The sequence below is a fragment of the Alternaria atra genome, assembly GCF_907166805.1.
Source record: "Alternaria atra isolate CS162 genome assembly, contig: 21, whole genome shotgun sequence".
Classification (NCBI taxonomy): Eukaryota; Fungi; Ascomycota; class Dothideomycetes; order Pleosporales; family Pleosporaceae; genus Alternaria; species Alternaria atra.
Window position 1 is genome coordinate 6,293,438 of NW_025091319.1, and position 15,946 is coordinate 6,309,383.

General features: G+C 51.7%; 7 protein-coding genes across 7 annotated transcripts; 3 read left to right on the forward strand and 4 right to left on the reverse strand.

Annotated features, from left to right (window-relative positions):
* Positions 1–1,536: 1,536 nt before the first annotated feature.
* On the forward strand, positions 1,537–1,956 carry ALTATR162_LOCUS2536 (uncharacterized protein; the record flags this gene model as incomplete). The annotated part of the gene is made up of 1 exon (XM_043310142.1): positions 1,537–1,956. The coding sequence occupies one exon, from the start codon at positions 1,537–1,539 to the stop codon at positions 1,954–1,956; it is 420 nt and encodes a 139-aa protein (XP_043166077.1).
* Positions 1,957–5,542: 3,586 nt separating this feature from the next.
* Positions 5,543–6,333, reverse strand: ALTATR162_LOCUS2537 (uncharacterized protein; the record flags this gene model as incomplete). Its single annotated transcript, XM_043310143.1, has 2 exons — positions 5,543–6,164; positions 6,224–6,333. The coding sequence occupies 2 exons, from the start codon at positions 6,331–6,333 to the stop codon at positions 5,543–5,545; spliced, it is 732 nt and encodes a 243-aa protein (XP_043166078.1).
* Positions 6,334–6,650: 317 nt separating this feature from the next.
* ALTATR162_LOCUS2538 (uncharacterized protein) lies at positions 6,651–7,658 on the forward strand (the record flags this gene model as incomplete). Its single annotated transcript, XM_043310144.1, has 1 exon — positions 6,651–7,658. The coding sequence occupies one exon, from the start codon at positions 6,651–6,653 to the stop codon at positions 7,656–7,658; it is 1,008 nt and encodes a 335-aa protein (XP_043166079.1).
* A 535-nt stretch (positions 7,659–8,193) lies between these two features.
* ALTATR162_LOCUS2539 (uncharacterized protein) lies at positions 8,194–9,987 on the reverse strand (the record flags this gene model as incomplete). The annotated part of the gene is made up of 3 exons (XM_043310145.1): positions 8,194–8,529; positions 8,578–8,906; positions 8,955–9,987. The coding sequence occupies 3 exons, from the start codon at positions 9,985–9,987 to the stop codon at positions 8,194–8,196; spliced, it is 1,698 nt and encodes a 565-aa protein (XP_043166080.1).
* Positions 9,988–10,700: 713 nt separating this feature from the next.
* ALTATR162_LOCUS2540 (uncharacterized protein) lies at positions 10,701–12,815 on the reverse strand (the record flags this gene model as incomplete). Its single annotated transcript, XM_043310146.1, has 1 exon — positions 10,701–12,815. One exon carries the CDS (start codon positions 12,813–12,815, stop codon positions 10,701–10,703), a length of 2,115 nt encoding a protein of 704 aa, XP_043166081.1.
* A 202-nt stretch (positions 12,816–13,017) lies between these two features.
* On the forward strand, positions 13,018–14,239 carry ALTATR162_LOCUS2541 (uncharacterized protein; the record flags this gene model as incomplete). The annotated part of the gene is made up of 2 exons (XM_043310147.1): positions 13,018–13,133; positions 13,189–14,239. The coding sequence occupies 2 exons, from the start codon at positions 13,018–13,020 to the stop codon at positions 14,237–14,239; spliced, it is 1,167 nt and encodes a 388-aa protein (XP_043166082.1).
* Positions 14,240–14,307: 68 nt separating this feature from the next.
* ALTATR162_LOCUS2542 (uncharacterized protein) lies at positions 14,308–15,721 on the reverse strand (the record flags this gene model as incomplete). Its single annotated transcript, XM_043310148.1, has 3 exons — positions 14,308–15,481; positions 15,550–15,610; positions 15,661–15,721. 3 exons carry the CDS (start codon positions 15,719–15,721, stop codon positions 14,308–14,310), a joined length of 1,296 nt encoding a protein of 431 aa, XP_043166083.1.
* Between the last annotated feature and the right edge of the window lie 225 nt (positions 15,722–15,946).

Below are 15,946 nucleotides of genomic sequence, written 5' to 3' on the forward strand. Positions count from 1 at the left end.
ACATGGTTCCTTCGATATGTTCTTTTGAAGCCGATATCCGCCTTTCTATCGGCATGAAGGCACGGATGGTGCGTGCTTACATCGACGACATCTTAGTATCATGGCCTGGCATAAGTTATCGAGTCCAACAAGCTGCTAGCAACCCACCAAGTTTTTCAGCACTCGATCATCCCTTCTTGAATTGTATTGCAGATGTCATTGAAAGTGTGACTGGACGCAGACCTACACCGCTTGTGGGCCTAGGTGGGACAGATTTCAAGATCTATCGCTATCACAATATACTGGTATTCGTCTTCGGCCCATCTCCAAGCGCGATGGGCGCTAAAAAGGAGGCACTATTGATTGATGTGCACATCACAGTCATCGAGACACGCAAACCGGCGATTTTCGATATCTTTGGGATCATAAAGAGCAGCGGAGTGATGATCCCATCTGTCGATGTCGGATTCCATGCGCTCGGACGCGGCACGTCTTGTTATCGTTTTGAGATGTGGTCGCTCATAACTGTCGGTTACGAGTTCAAAAGTCGGGCTGTGGAGCGGAGTGGTGCCGGTTCGTGCCGCTGCACAAGTGGACGGGAAGAAACCACTTGTCTACTCAGGGTATTAACCGATTGCATGGATACCAACAACCCACAAGCGAAATGTGCTTGGAAGGCATTGCTCACTAGAAGAATCGCTGAAGCGTGTTAGTGTTAGTTTTGTGGCCGGTACATAGGTCAGACCTTTGGCCTGGCACATTGGATCGAGATATACTAGTACAGAGTTACACCGGCACTCAATGCCCTGACCAGTGCAAATTTTGTGCAATTTATACTGTAGCCAAGACAACACTAACGAATGCTGACCATCGGAGATGTACTACAAACCCGCTATTCCCGAGCATGCCTTCCGGGAATCGGGCTACAAGAGTCGAATTTATTATGTCAAAGGCCTTCCGCGGAGTCGGTAAGCTCTTCCGAAAAATGCCGTATGCTTGCAGTTTGCACAGCGATGATAATTGGGGAGGCTCAAAGCAACCATCGGCAACTGAAACAAGCGATGTCGTAAGGCGTGAACTTACGACCGTCGACCGACTGACGCTCGTGGCAACTCGCCAGAGCAAACGAGATAACGAGTTTGAACATCGCAACGACATTGACACTCGTATCTGAATCGTATGCGTTCGAATGAGGCAGCAAGAAAGAAGTTTGGGAAAGGTTCGGTACTTAGCTTCGTCGGTAGTTTACGCACGGCCTGCAGGATCGGCAAGCGAGCGGGAAGTGGAACCGATAAAAGGCAGGGGTAGACTGACTAGCTGACACCGGCACGCGGTTAATCACCCTCCATACGGAAGACATCCGTCTCCTGTTTTCTTGCCTGAAATTTCGTTCAGTTTCGTCGCCATTATTTTCTCATACCCATCTTCTTACAGCCCAAGAAACTTTCTTATTCCCATCATTCTTTTGAACCAGGACATGCTAAACATCGGCCGCATATCATTATACCGCCGAAATACGACCACTCTACAACTATAACACCAAGCAATACCACAACAATGCCGCATACAATCCTAGCGAAGACGAGCACATACCCATACATCCTCACTACAGTCGCTACGCGAAAAGAAGGCGTTTCACGTGCGGAGTTCCATCGCCACAACGAAGAAATCTATGCGCCACTTCTCAAGAAGATCGCTGGGAAAGTGCATCCGTTAACCTGGACACGATACTACCATGTTGACGACTCCGAATGCCCTGTTGGAATTCCACGTGTGATGATTGGCGGAGATGAGGGTATGGATTGGGATTGTATGGGCACTATGGCTTTTGAAGATGAGTTACATTTGCAGCAGTTCATCGCGTTTATGCACTCGGATGCTGCACTTCCAGTGTTCGAAGAGGAGGGGAAGTTTGCGGAACCAACGAAGACGAAGTTGCTGTTCATGAAGAGGGGTGTTAGTGTGCGGGAAGGTTAGAAGCGCGGTGATTGGCCAGGAGTTCAGGACGGAAAAGTTTGATTCGCAAGCACATGTCAGAGATTACCCAACCTACTGTACAAGATTATGCGACCTTCGCAGTCGCAATTTAGGGGTTTCGAGCCTGGCTTCGTCATTTTGATGATCGGTTTACGCTAGATACATCCCGCAGGCGCCAATGCCGACGGTTGGACATGACTAGATTGACTATCGATCCCATGTGAATATCTCTAGATCATATCGCGGGAGCGTTCAACAACCTTGTGTTTGCTCCGCCACGCCTAAGACGGTAACCAGTTCGCAACCCAATCATCCTGGCTCATAGCTGATCCCCACGATTCCTCCACACCCCGCGTTCTGTTACCCCACCTGTCGTAGCCATCGGACCACAACATCGGAACCTTGTCAGTGGTCGATTCCAAAGAGGCCCCTTCTTCCAACAGTAAAACGCCGCCGTCCAGGATCCAGATATGGTTGGGAAGCAGCGCCATTTTTTCATGATGGTACATGTGTCGAACATGTCTGTGGTTGGTCTCACAAGTAAACCAGAATTGATCGTCGTCCTTGAGAGCGGTGCGAGTAACGAACACTGTCAAGACTGTGTTGTTCCAAGATCTGTCGGTAGATGAAGAGGTAGGCTCACTAGAGTGATACCTGGACCTGGCGGCTTGATGCATGAAACGAGCGACGTTAAAAATCATTGTGGGATTCACGGGCGGAAGCGTCCCCAACTCTGGTAGTCGCTGAAGAATGGCTTGAATATCGTATTCTTCAAAGTCTTCCACGGCATTGCGCTCCCGAGGGATGTGCCGTATCAAACACTCCAGTACTTTGCAATGCCTTATCTTTGAACCGTCTTTGCCCAATTCGATGATCTTGGTTTGTGATTCTTCAATGAACTCTCGAATCAGCCTTTCTACGATAGCTTTTGATTCCGAACAAATCAGCTTGCTAGTGCGCAGTATAGCGGTGGGCAGGTGCCTTGTAACCAAGATGGCCACGAAACCGTCTATGGAGACCTTGGTGTGTTTGAGCTGACGCGGCAGACGTTCATAGACCAGCAAACGTATCTCCGTAGGAAGTTTCAAGAACGGAAACGGCTTGAACTCAGGAATCGTCATTTCGGCACTCGGATAAGCAACCACTGATGGCTAGGCGATTACTATCGGCTGGAAAACAAGATGAATAACCAAAATTTCAGTGGTCTCAATCACAAACGTCTAGAAGACAAACAAGGTTGAATATAAAGGTTTAGCAAGTGCGAAAACGAGAGTGAAGGAGAGGGGAGAGATGTCATACCACAAAGTACCATTTCCAACATTGACCTATCGGAGGGTGTGGAGGTAATAGTAATGCCGTGATGATGATCCTCGCATCAGCCGGAAACACCGGATGTCTATCATTCGCAAGTTGGTTGGTAGATACGTGAGTATAACTAGGTACTGTAACGAAGCTCATTTGTCGGATGGTCGGAGGTAGTTGTGCCGATTCAGCGCGACCAGATTAGTTAACAGTTTCTTCAACAACAGTGAATGGCTACACACAGAAAGGTTGAAATATCAAGACACGCACGCGAACACCAGAATCAACGTAGACACAAATTTGTACGGAGATTTGGACTTTTACCTCTGTATCGCTCTTCGGCCATTGTAATTATACGAAAAAATTGGGTATTGAGGAGTTGTGTATAGGCAAGTTTTACCCGAAAGCGATTCGCGGTGGGTTGCCTTCTACCTATATCACTGGAACGTCCCCCTAATACGATTTAGGGTACTGTATAGCCAAGCTTCTTCAAACTTTCCACAAGGTAGGCACTCCTCAACCCAAGTCTCCTGACTCATACGAATACTTCGCCGCCCATGCTCTCATAGTATTTGTCCATGTCAGGTTCGATGGGATGTTGGCGGCCGCAAGCTTGACCTCTCCACCAGGTGCATGGACGAGACAGAGGTCCTGATCGATGGACATTTCATTAGTGATCTTCAACTGTAAGAACAGTTCATCTTCGACGGGTGTTCTTCCTCGCCAACAGCGATCGGCGAGAGTTCGTTCGTCATCGTTCATGCTATTGAAGTCAGTGAATGACGCGATCGCGGCGGATTACGATTTCCGAGTATGAAACTGTCTCATGATGAACGTGGTATGCAAGAGGAACCGTGCAACGTTATCATATCATTCGGTTTCCCAGGGGCTATGGTTGAAGTCACAGTGTCGCTCACCAAAACCTCTCAGGGAGTAACAGAAGTGTACTGCAGACGACTTAGTCACCAAATTAAGGTTACACTGTACGGTAGGTAGAACTCACTTTTCATGCTCTGTATTCTTCTACGATATGTGGCAGAAACGCCATTAATGCCTCGAGCTGAACATCGTGTCCGATGATCCGCGGCTGCGACTCTACCATGAAGGGTTGGAGGATAGCTGAGACAATCGCACGCGCCTCAGTATAGGCTTGATGGTTTGTGCGCAAGACAGCGGTTGAACGATGACGTGTGATGAAGATGATCTTAGTGTTCACAATGGTAAACAGGTTGTCAGTGCGCGAGCCTACCTAGCGCAATTTGGCGTGCTTGATCTGACGAGGTAGTCGCTTGTAGATCATGAGGTGAAGTTCTGCGGGAAGGCTAAATGTTGGTGCACGAAGTCAGTATATGTCTCACATGCAGTTCGTACAGGGTCACTTACTCCATGAGGCGGAACGGCTAGTAGTTGCACTGTGTTGACATCGTGACATTGTACTTGAGAGCGGCTGTAGCAAGCGTCTTCGTTATGATACAATATGCACCGTCTGAAAAGACGTGTGCTTGTTTCTGTGATCCGGTGATAGGGGGACTGAGAAGGTGGAAGTGAGTGCGAGGACAGGGAGTAGCCGTCGTTAGCACCGCTTGGCGAATCAAATCAGTGGTATGCGGTGAAGTATTCAGAGGATGTTTGCAGGTGCCTAATTAGGTCACCACAATGAGTAGCATACAGCCGTTGTACGCAAAAGTCGAGAAACTCAACCGTTGCCGCTTGGGGAACTTCTGAGTACCTTTCTAGTATAACAAGACCAACGCGACTTGCGAAAGATGGTGCCTCTTGTCCCAATATGCTAGATCAGCGCTTTCTTAGTCGCTCCCTGGAAACGAGGCATGAGATCGGTGCGGTCGTCCAGAAGTAGAGTATGAGACGTATCAGTCATCACCTATGCAATTGAAGGAATGTGAAATGACATACCGTAATCCAGACCATGATATAGACTGTATACTACAACCATCAGTATATGACTTCACCTCAAGTCTGACCAACTTGCGTCTGGGAAGACCCCGTGACGGTGTATAAAGCGGCAGCCAAAGAAAAGTGACATGGCCAGGAATGAGGTAATAGCCAGCAACTAGAGGAAGTCATGGCGTAACTCCCGTTTGAAGTGAACTGAGACAGGGCGATAACGGGTATTGGACAGGTTTGAGAAGATTATGAGTTAAACATACTATTCAGACAAAAGAGAAAGATGAAGTATTCCCCCGTCTTTTCCAGCCCAGGATATCTTCCAATGCCATCCTCACCGGACGCCAACGCCATGCAAGTCCACCCTCCTTCCGCTCTTCTAAACCTTCATCCACAGCGCCAGCACACCCTTCGCATACTCCACAATCTCATCACCACCCAGCTTGCTCTCGCCGTAAAGACGGTCCACAAACGAGATTGGCACCTCCGCAACCGTGCATCCCATAGCCTTTGCCCTAACCATCATCTCCATCTGGAAAGTGTACCCCTTACTCTCCGTGCTGCGAATAACCTTCTGCAGCACCTCCTTCTTGTACAACCTAAACGAACCCGTCAAATCACTCACACCAGGCCTAAGCACGGTATCCGCAAACAGATTCGCGCCCCTAGACACGAATTTGCGTTTGAGATCCCAGCCGAACACACCGCCGTCCCCTGCATACCGTGTGCCGGTAACGATATCGTAGTTCTGGGTCTTCTGTAAAGCGATCATGGGCGCAATGAACTTGGGGTGATGCGAAAAGTCGGCGTCCATGATGATGACGAAGTTTCCGGTTGCGAATTGCAGACCGTGGACGTAGGCGGTTCCCAGACCGAGTTTACCGGCGCGGGCGCGGATTTGGATGCGCTGGGGGGTGTAGACTTTTTGGAGCTGGGCGGCGATTTCTTGGGTGCCATCGGGGGAGCCGTCGTCGATGATGATGAGTTCCCAGTCGAGTTTGCTAATCAATTTGTGTTAGTATCGTGGTGTCTTGTCTTGTAGGATATTGTTGCGACGTACTTCTCCTCAAACGTCTTAGCCAGCAGCCATGTTATTATGGGCAGGTTGCGACGCTCGTTGTAGGTAGGGAGGAGCACTGAGTACTTGTTGTTGTTGGTAGTCGGCGCCATCTTGGAAGTGTGTGTTGTGTCTGCGGAATTGGGTGAATGAGCGACTGCAGGTGAGGGTTGACGTTGGAGGTCGAGGAATCGCGGAGGTGATCGTGTCCGCAAGTAGCTCGGACCCTGACTAGCCTCATTGGATCGTCTCCTTCCGCAATCCCATTGGGGAGTTTGGGTCGCCTTACACGTCGATGTGATCTTTAATCGACATTTCTATATCTTTTAGAATATTATCGGATCGGCACTTTTGGCTTGGTAGGGTGTTGCCGTTCGAGTGGCCGAAGTGCGGCACAGACTAAACATCCATCCCTACCTCCATGTCCGTCATGTCAGCAGCCAAACCCTTAGCGGAAAAGAAGAACCTACTTCTCTGTTTCGACGCATTTGGCACACTCTTTACTCCATCTAAACCCATTCCAGTCGCCTACGCACAAGCCGCAGCTCGCCACGGCATCAATGTAGGCAACACCGAAAACCCCAAGGAAATAGCTTCAAGCTTCAAGCAAGCTTTCAAGAAAGCATCTCAAGAAAACCCAAACTATGGCAAGGCAACAGGAATGGGTGCAGAGAAGTGGTGGGCAAACGTCATAGAAGACACCTTCACACCCTTCCTCAGCAAAGACCAAACCTTCCCACCTGCCCTTACCCAGGAACTCATACGCACGTACTCCTCTGGTTTAGGTTACAAGCTGTACCCAGACGTAAAGCCCTTTTTCAACATGCTGCACTATGCAAGAAATATTCCAAGGCACCACTCCCTTCCAGGCATATGGCCCTGGGACAGGACCATCGTGGGGATAATAACGAATTCTGATAACCGCGTCCCCGAAGTGTTGACTTCATTGCGGTTCAAAATGAGCTCCCTTCGGTACGGTCATGATGCTGATCAGAAGACAAGAAAAAAGCGTTCTAGAAGGGGGCAGGACCAAGACGTAGATTTCACCGTGCTATCCTACGATGTTGGCTTCGAGAAACCCGATCGACGCATCTTCGCTGCTGCGGAAGAGTTGTTAGCTTCGACACTGGGTGCCTCAGAGTCCAGCTCTGATAGTCCGGCATCAACGTTCGAGAAGTTATACGTAGGCGATGACTTGACGAAGGATGCTTTTGGCGCCGAGGATTCAGGGTGGTCTAGTGTGTTAGTGCAGCGAGACGGGATAGATTGTCAGGGTTACGGATTAAAGGTGTCAGAAGAACAAGTTGAGGGAGAAGGAGAAGATGGAAAGAAGAGGAGAGTGACGAAAGTGGGGAGTTTAGCAGATTTGTGTGCATGGAGACCGGGGAAGGAGCATGAGGCATTTCCGGTTCGGTATATATTTACGAAACGTGATTGAAGAAGATAGTCCATTATAGACCCGCTAGTAGTCCGCATCAAATAGACATCACTCTCCCTCACTTTTCACTTGCATATTCATCACCATGTACACATACTACATATCGTGCCATACGTTTCATTTCATGTCACTTCACACCACTAGACATGTCAACCATGCATCTTGTACCAACTCATCCTCATCCCAAACCATCCGCCACCCTTCTTGCCGTGCCGAAGCCCACACTAAAAGAGAACATACGAAACATGATCATGTACAGAATCCGTCAGCCAGCCTAGAGCCAAACCCGGCACCGAGCCTAGTTTATCCAAGCCCCATATATCCTTAGTTTTGCAGGATCCATGCCCATTTGCGCCAAAAAGGTGATGTCGGCCGTGGTGCCTGCGAGGTATTAAGGTTTGGATGATTGTGGTATTGCAGTATTCGACTCGTGGTTGACCGTTATAATGCGAACAGAGGTGTGCTTTGTTACACGATGAGCGGAGACAGGGCCTCCACTTCATTCGAATGCGATTTGAAAACGAATCTTCTTGTGTCACAACTCCTCATCTTCTTCCATCTTGGTTTCGATGGTGGGGATGTTTCCATCGGAGTTTGCTCGTCCTTGATGAGCGTCCATGAGCGCTTGACCCAGACTCTTTCGCACGTTGTCGTCGAAGCCAGGTAACGAAGCGCGCTGCTTCTTGAAGGGCGAAGCGATAGAGTTCTGTGTACTGGGCTCCTCGGAAGCATTCGCGGTGCCGGAAGATGATGGTCCAGCTGCCGACGAGTTTTCAGGCGCCGGTGTGCCAGAAAGAGGAGATCCTGTAGAGTCGGAATGAGAAGGTCCTGCAGGGCGGCCCAGAGGTTCGGCAGAGTGTTGACGCTTAAGCTACAGGGAGTTAGTACAATGTTATCGACAAAATGACAGCAAGCATACCTTGATCTTGCGAACGCCCTCCGCGAGTTCGCCCTGTCTGTGAGCATCTTCCGGTGATAGCATACCCTTGTCGAAGACCTCCTTGTCCTCCTCCGCATCCTCAACCTTGACGTCGTCCTCGTCATCTGCGTCGCTGTCCATGGCATCTTCCGTCTTCTTCTTAGACTTGGGTGAAGTCTCTCGGTAACCACCAAAGTTCTTAGTTCCGGCGGCTGCGTTCAGAGGCTTTAGGCTGCCGAAGTCGAGCGCTCCAGATTTCCGCTTGGATTGTGGCGAGGTGACGGTGGGCTTCTCCTTTATGTTCAAGATGCCCATCTTGCGCAGTTGGCCTGTTTTTTGTTAGCTATATTACCACAATCGTTACTTTGTATACTTACGCTCTCCGCGATACAAGAAGGTGAAGACTGCGTACGGCTTGTCCGGGGGATCTATGCCAGTCACGGTCTGAGTGCTGATAGACTTGGGGTCCAGCGTCTTGGGCTTTGCGAAACTCGTAGTATGGTCCACGTCCTCGCCTTCTCCTCCTCCGTTTTGTTCGTCGTCGTCGTGTGCGTCGAACTGAGGTGAGTACTCGCCGCGCTTGATTTCTCCAGACGCCAGTACGCGGAATAGAGCGACTTTGATCTGTCCGGCTGCCTCGGGCATGGGAGGTTCATCGTCCGAATCGGAGTCGGTGGTGAAGAACTCGTCGTTGCCTGAGAGCGTCTCGACAGGCGCGTCCTTGCTTTCGCTGTAGCGCAATACACCGTTACTGGATGCCTTCTTGTCCTCGTCGCTGCTATCCAAGGCCTCTCTCCGCTTTGCCCGCTTCTTTTCTAGACGCTGCTTTCTCCGCTCAATCTTTGCAGCCACATCTTTGTCCTTGCCCTCGAGATCCAGGCCATTCAGCCATCGCTCGAGACCGACCTCGCGGAAGAGAAACTCGCGCTCTGCAAGACCCCCACCTTCTGACTCTGGTACGCTGACCCACCGCGAGTTGACCCACGTCTCTTCGCCGCGCCGCAGTAGGGTCGCTACTTCCTCCTTTGCCCGGCCGTCAAAGTATATGTATGCAGCAATTGTCTCGTTCGGCGAGGTGGTCAGAGGCTTGTACGGGGCTATCGTGGGACCGTACTTGCCCCGCTCTCCGGTTTGGCCTGGGAGGCCACCGACAATCTTCGCTTTCGGGTTGGGATCATCTTCAGTCGGCTTGGGGGTAGAGTAGGGCACGTGAAGACCTGGAGTGAGCAGGGTTATCGATATCGCGAAAGAAGATTGTTCAGGCTTGGTAGCGCCAGGCGGTATCTTCGCAGGTGGGACGGGGATGTAAGAGGTGATACGGTGATGTTTAGATTGCTTCTGTATCGAGTATTCTGGCAGCGGGTTACTGTCGGCATGGATGCTGACCGCAAGCCCTAAAAAGGTCGGCATTTTGGTACAGCGATGTAGGCGTTGTGAGGTCGACTGTGAAGCTGCGGAGATGGCAGCGGAAGAGCCCTAACACAGTAGTCTTGGCAAGATTGTGAGGGAAGAAAATATCCCTGCGATAGAGCGGCTGCCGGAGGGGCAGCTGCGCGACTAAGTGGGCGGAGTATTGGCTGGGAGGCGGTGTGAGGTAGCGACTACAAGTGTCTGTGTTGTTGGTTTAGGCGGAGAGCTTCCGTAGCGGGCGAGTCCCACGATGTTGGGGTCCACGGCGCAAGTCACGAGCCAATCACGATTGCACCTGACTGCGATTGCTACCTTCAAAGAGCCACCATATTTCACATCGACATCAGGTCAAAGGAAACATGCTGCAACCATGTGTTTGGTCCGGGTATCGAATCAGGGGACGTGCCTGACGTCGATCAAGCGTGGGGTCGACATGACTAGCGGCATGGCGCCTGCGTGCTTGTTCGTGACTTGAAAGGGGAGATTGATTCACATACATCACGTACACGAAGGGGTTTTTAGGTGCCATGTTGTTCTGCTCATATACTATGAGCGTGTGAGTTTGATCGTTCAAATCATTAGTAATTGTGGGGCTTTGAAGATAGTAGTTGAGATTTGGATCTCTCATCACCGCTCTTTGCTTGCCGGTAGCTCTGATGAGCTGGTTGGACTCCACTTCGCTCTAGGGTATCATCCGTAGGTCTATCACTTTCTTAGTCCTCCTCATCCAACGCAAACATGTCCTCTGCCTTCGGTCTCAACCGGCGAGCTCTTGCGACGGCCGTCTCTCCAGGTATCTCAACCTCTCTCGCTTCGGCTGCTTTTGGTGGATCTGCCGGCACGACGGCTTCAGCTACAGGCGCCTCTGGAGTGTCTTTCACAGAAGATTGCTCAGGCTCAACCGTCGCATCTTCTGCAATCTCGTCAACGTCCATCACCTGCTCACCCCCTTCGGTAGCCTCAGAAGTCGGCACTTTGCGGACGACGTTGCCCTTGCGTTTTCTCCTCTCTGCTAATCGTCTCGCCTCCTCATCCTCTTGCTTTTGCCTCTCCCGCGCATTGAAAGCCTCATCAAGATGCTTGAGTGTCGCATCATCGAATAGGTGCTCTTCTTCCCACACCTTGAGGATAATGTTGACTTCCTCCCTGAAAGTCCTCTCTGTCATGCGACCCATCTCGAGTTTTGCGGGAAGTTGTTCGAGATGTTCGAAAACTCTGCGATCCACAATCTCTGTGCCGATAGCTAGGCGGTACTTGTAGGAAACGCCCGACTCTTTTGCAGTGACGAAGAGCACATCAGAGATGATGCGCAGAGCGTTCAGCGTTACCTGTCGGACGTCGGGACGTCGGAGGTCGTCTTTGCCCTCTGCATCGTTTGCGCGGTTCCTCGTATTGGCACCCGTGAGCTGAAAGGGCTGTATGATGTTAGATACCAGAATACTAGTGACCTCGTCCATGCCTTGGCCGGCATGCTCGACAGCAAAGTTCGAAATAGCAGCAATGTCATCAGCGACAATACTGCCAGGTGGGACCGAGGTAAGCATCCATAGAAGCATTGCTCGTGATCTAGGATTCATGATACCATGTCCGTTGTCGACTCGTCCGGGATAGTTATCACCGACTGGCAGAGGCTTGTATTGCGGCTTCTCCTTCTCCTCCTCGTCTTCACTGTCCACGCTTTCGTCGTCGGACTCGAAAGCTCCCAAGTGGTCGGCAAACTCGTGGGGCAGAGGATCCACCGGGCCTCTCCAGTCGCCATGCCGCTCGAAGATCTCGGGATTCGGGCTATCGCAGACGATTTGATGTAAGCGCCAACGGTAATAACGATTAACGGGGTGTTTCTGGTCGTACAGCCAAGCGAACCGTTCCTCGTCTTGAACTTGTGGATCGTTCATCAGGGCAGCCTCAAACTCCACACCGCCAAGTATAACCCCTTCTATGGTCTGGTGGACTAATCTGAGTGTAGCAACATCAGGTGGCTGGTTCGCAGTGACGATGAGTTGCTCAGTATCCTCACGTGGTCTGTCCCTCCCGCCTCCACCTCCCCCACCTAGATCAGGCGGAGGCGCAAAGCCCTTGGGTAATTCGGGGGCCTGCCACCGTGCGCCGAACGGCTCTGTGCGCTGCGCTGTGTCCACTGAACGACCGCCGAGATACCTGTCCAGATGTAGGTAGTAACCCTTTCCCAAGTATTTCTTGTCGTTGAGCTTGTTCATCGCCTCGTCGAGGTCTCGCGCATTCGCCTCTTTGTCGAATATGACCTTCATTGTCGCTGACGGCCTGCCCTTCACCGATGGGCCTTGGGGTGGTATCTTCTCGACGCGAGTGATTTTGAGTGACGGGAAATCAGCGAAGAGCTCCTCTACGCGACGTGCGTCCATCGAGGGTGGGAGGTTTGAGGCTTTCGCTACGACGGTCGTAAAGACGTTCTCTGACTGCTTGGGGCCCTCGAGTGACGCAGGACCTGTAGGTACATTTGCTCCAAATCGTGACTGCATCTGCGGTGGCAGACGTCCTGGTACTGCGCCAGGTCTTGGATAATCATCGAGAGGTTCGGTTTCGAGGGTGCCGGGGCCGCTCTTCATCGTCCGTTGTCTGCCTGTAAAGTGCCTCTTACTTCCAGTTGGAACGAAGACATCTTCCGCTTCATGCTTCTCAGGCTCCCCCAGTATACTCTTCTCTGTGCCATGCTCCGCCTCGAAATCAGCCATAACCTTGTCGAGCGCATTCTTCTCCTCGCGCGCTTTCGCTTCCTCTTCTTCCTTGGCTTTGGCGTTCAATTGCGCCTTGGTGGCTTTGGCGGTGCCCAGAGAAAACTTGAAAGCCATATTAACGCGTGATCAGGTTATTGTCGTATTGCAGGATTTCATGAGGTGAGGTTGAGGTTGAGGTTTCGAGTGTCAACATCTAGAAAGTTAAGCTTGCGCATGAGGGTCCAAACTAGCGTCAAGTCCAGGGCTTCCCCACGGCCTCGGGAATCTCTAACAACGTCATGCCATCTTGACAGCACCACAAAACCAGACAAGCACTATGACCTCGGCACAAGACGTTCAATCGCTCCTCCGCTTTCTATCGCAAGACGCCAAGATACCTCTCGCCCAAGCCCTATCCAAGATCAAGGACTTACAAGCAGCGAACCTTAACACGTAAGCACGTGACAGCGTACCACCGCGTCAACAACTCATAGTAACGATTGCGTAGTCCATCAGATCTCGCCAAATCCTCCCATGAAACCCTCAAGACAATCTTCGCCGATGAAAAAGTCGCGCGTCAAGTCCTCAACGCCGCAAAACGGCAATCCAAAAAACGGACCGCAGACGCTTCCTCATCTGCGATTGCGCCTGCACCAAAGAAAGCTAAACCAACATATGGACAACCTCTTAATGGCGCGGATCTCGAGGCTTCCCTCGCACTGCCTGAACCAGAGCTAGATGAAGAGAAACTCAAGTCGGCTGCCATATACACGAATCGCGCACCACTGGTTCTCGCTTTCGCAGTAACACTGCTCAAGTTCACGATGCCCTGCCAACCCATATCCAGTCGTCTCAGTTTAGCGCAAGCAGTCACGTCTATGAACAGTAAGACAAAAGCTGTGAATATTGGACTTGATAAGGGCCAGCCCGCCGAAGAAGAGGGGTGGGGTGAAGGACAGCCGCTGCTGCGGATCATGACGAGAGAGGTTCGAGTGATGAAGAGGTGGGGTTATGAATGGGAGGATGGGGATGGCGCGTCACAGCAAACGACCAAGTCTGAGTCGGAAGGCTCGGCAGGCGATGAAGAGAAGGAAGAGGAGAAGGACAAGGCAAGGGAACCTGCACTCTGGGGCGTGGATCTTGAAGCGCTGAAAAGGGCACAAACCTCCAAGAGCGGGTCGACTAATCTGCCTATATATTCCGCGCAAGGTGCTAGGTCGTATCTAATGAAGGCGTTCGAGACACCTGCCGCGAATGCGGTCAAGACGGAGGATGTCGATGTCAAGGTAGAGGGAGAGGCAGCACCGAAGCCAAAGGGCAAGCGAACAGCTGCTACCATAGCAGCGGAGAAGGAACATAACCTCAGTCTTCTGCTAGGGGCGTTAGAGCTACTCTATGGCTCATGGGCAACAGTATTGAGTAAAGAGGACCTGGATAAGCGGGCTTGGGGTTGGTATGTCCGCATCCGACCGGAGGTTGCTCAGGGAGCTGCAGGGTGGGGTGGTAAGGGCAATGTTAAGCTGTCTGATGTATTAGACTTGAGGAGGCATCCAAGCTAGCAACAAGGGAGAGTAGGTCTAGTTCACGATAATCAAGTGATTCATTCGACATGTCCAAGACGATTCGTTCATAGCTTGAACTCAGCATTACTGAGTTCCCATCCTACCCCGCCACCTTCTCTCCTCCCAGCCAATCTCTCGGCTAACCCAAGTTTCTTCTCTCTATTCCTCTCCGTACACAACTCATACACCGTGCTTAGATTCAACACGAGGGAGTGGAATGGTGGACTTTCGTCTACCAGTTCACTAAGTATACCTCTAGCGTCTGAGATACGACCCGTGTATAGTAAACACACAGCCAGATTCTGCGCTACCATAGCATCTTCGGGAAACTGCTCGTGCAGTGCCTGGAAAGATACAGCAGTGGCTTGGTAGTCCGAGTCGGCGAGCTGAATCAGGGCATTTAGTGTGCCGTCTACGAGAGCATCTGCGGAGGCGGAGGATGCGCGCGCTAGACAACGTCGTGCTGATTGCATGTCACCGACTCTCAACCAGACGAGTGTTTCCATGAGCGATATCTCCCTAGTTTGATCACCATCTGCTGCGAGTGTTGCTAGGTGTCTTCCTGCGCCCTCGAGATCGCCCATCTCTACGAGGACATTGGCAACGCGGATGCCGCAGTCTCGTAATCTCGACCGCCACATTGCCTTGTCATCGTCTGAGCTCGATCTGAGGATGCTCTCCCTACACTCTCGTGCAAGCTCGTAGTAGCCCATTATACCCTTGCGCCACTCTCCATAGCCCAGCGCTGCTAGTCGTACGACGAGGAGGCGTAGATCCCAGGGTACCAGGTGCGCGTTCGTAAGGGGGTGCCGGTAGAAGGCGCTGTTTAGGTCACCCAGAACCTTGGACTCCTGCGCGGCTAGTGCATGTTCTTGCAGTAGGCAGAGACATGCCAGACGGACGTGTACTAGGTGTAACAGTGTATCGTGATCGCCTGGGGCAGCCGAGATGAGGTTGCGTGCGGCGGCGATGGCGGCGAGGCGATAGTGTCCTGACAGGAGAAGAGTGTCTATGGGCGAGGATATTGGCGGAGTGTGCGGCGCACTCAAAAATGGGGGCGGTACATTCGTCACTGGTAGGACGTGGTATGCCTGTGGGTCTTGCAGGAAGCTGAAGTCCTTGTGGGGAATGTCGTCGATGCCGCGTGTTGGGGCATCGTGCGGCGGTTGCGGGGAAGGTTGAGGCCGTGCTGGCGACCGAATGCGCGCAGGTAGGCTGGGGGTGCTCTCAGCGAGAGGGCTGCATCATTGTGTAAGCGTATCTATTGCATTCGTATCTCATGTCGGCTGAATAGAGTGGGCGCATACTCGTCTACAACTATGTCATCGGCGTCGAGCGGACCCTTTGTCGCGCGCCGGGTGAGGGCAGCTGTAATGGATTAGTCATGCCAAACTAGGTGAGAACAGCAGGCAACACACTTCGTCTTCTCTCGTCGCCCGAAGCAACTCGACCATGGCCTCCTCTGGGTGGAACTTGCATCGTGTCTATGGTCTATTCTTCTTAGACGGCTGTCATCAGCGCTCCGATGTTCGGCAGCAAGCCATGCAATTGCGGGGATCGCCCAATCAGGACCCTGCCACCGGGGAGACGACTCCACTAACTTTTCATATGCGCCACGAACCTGGGCCAGAGGAAGAGTCAACGGCGAACGGCCAATTGACTCAAAACCGTCCGTCAGCTCACCTCCCACTCTCTTCTCCCACG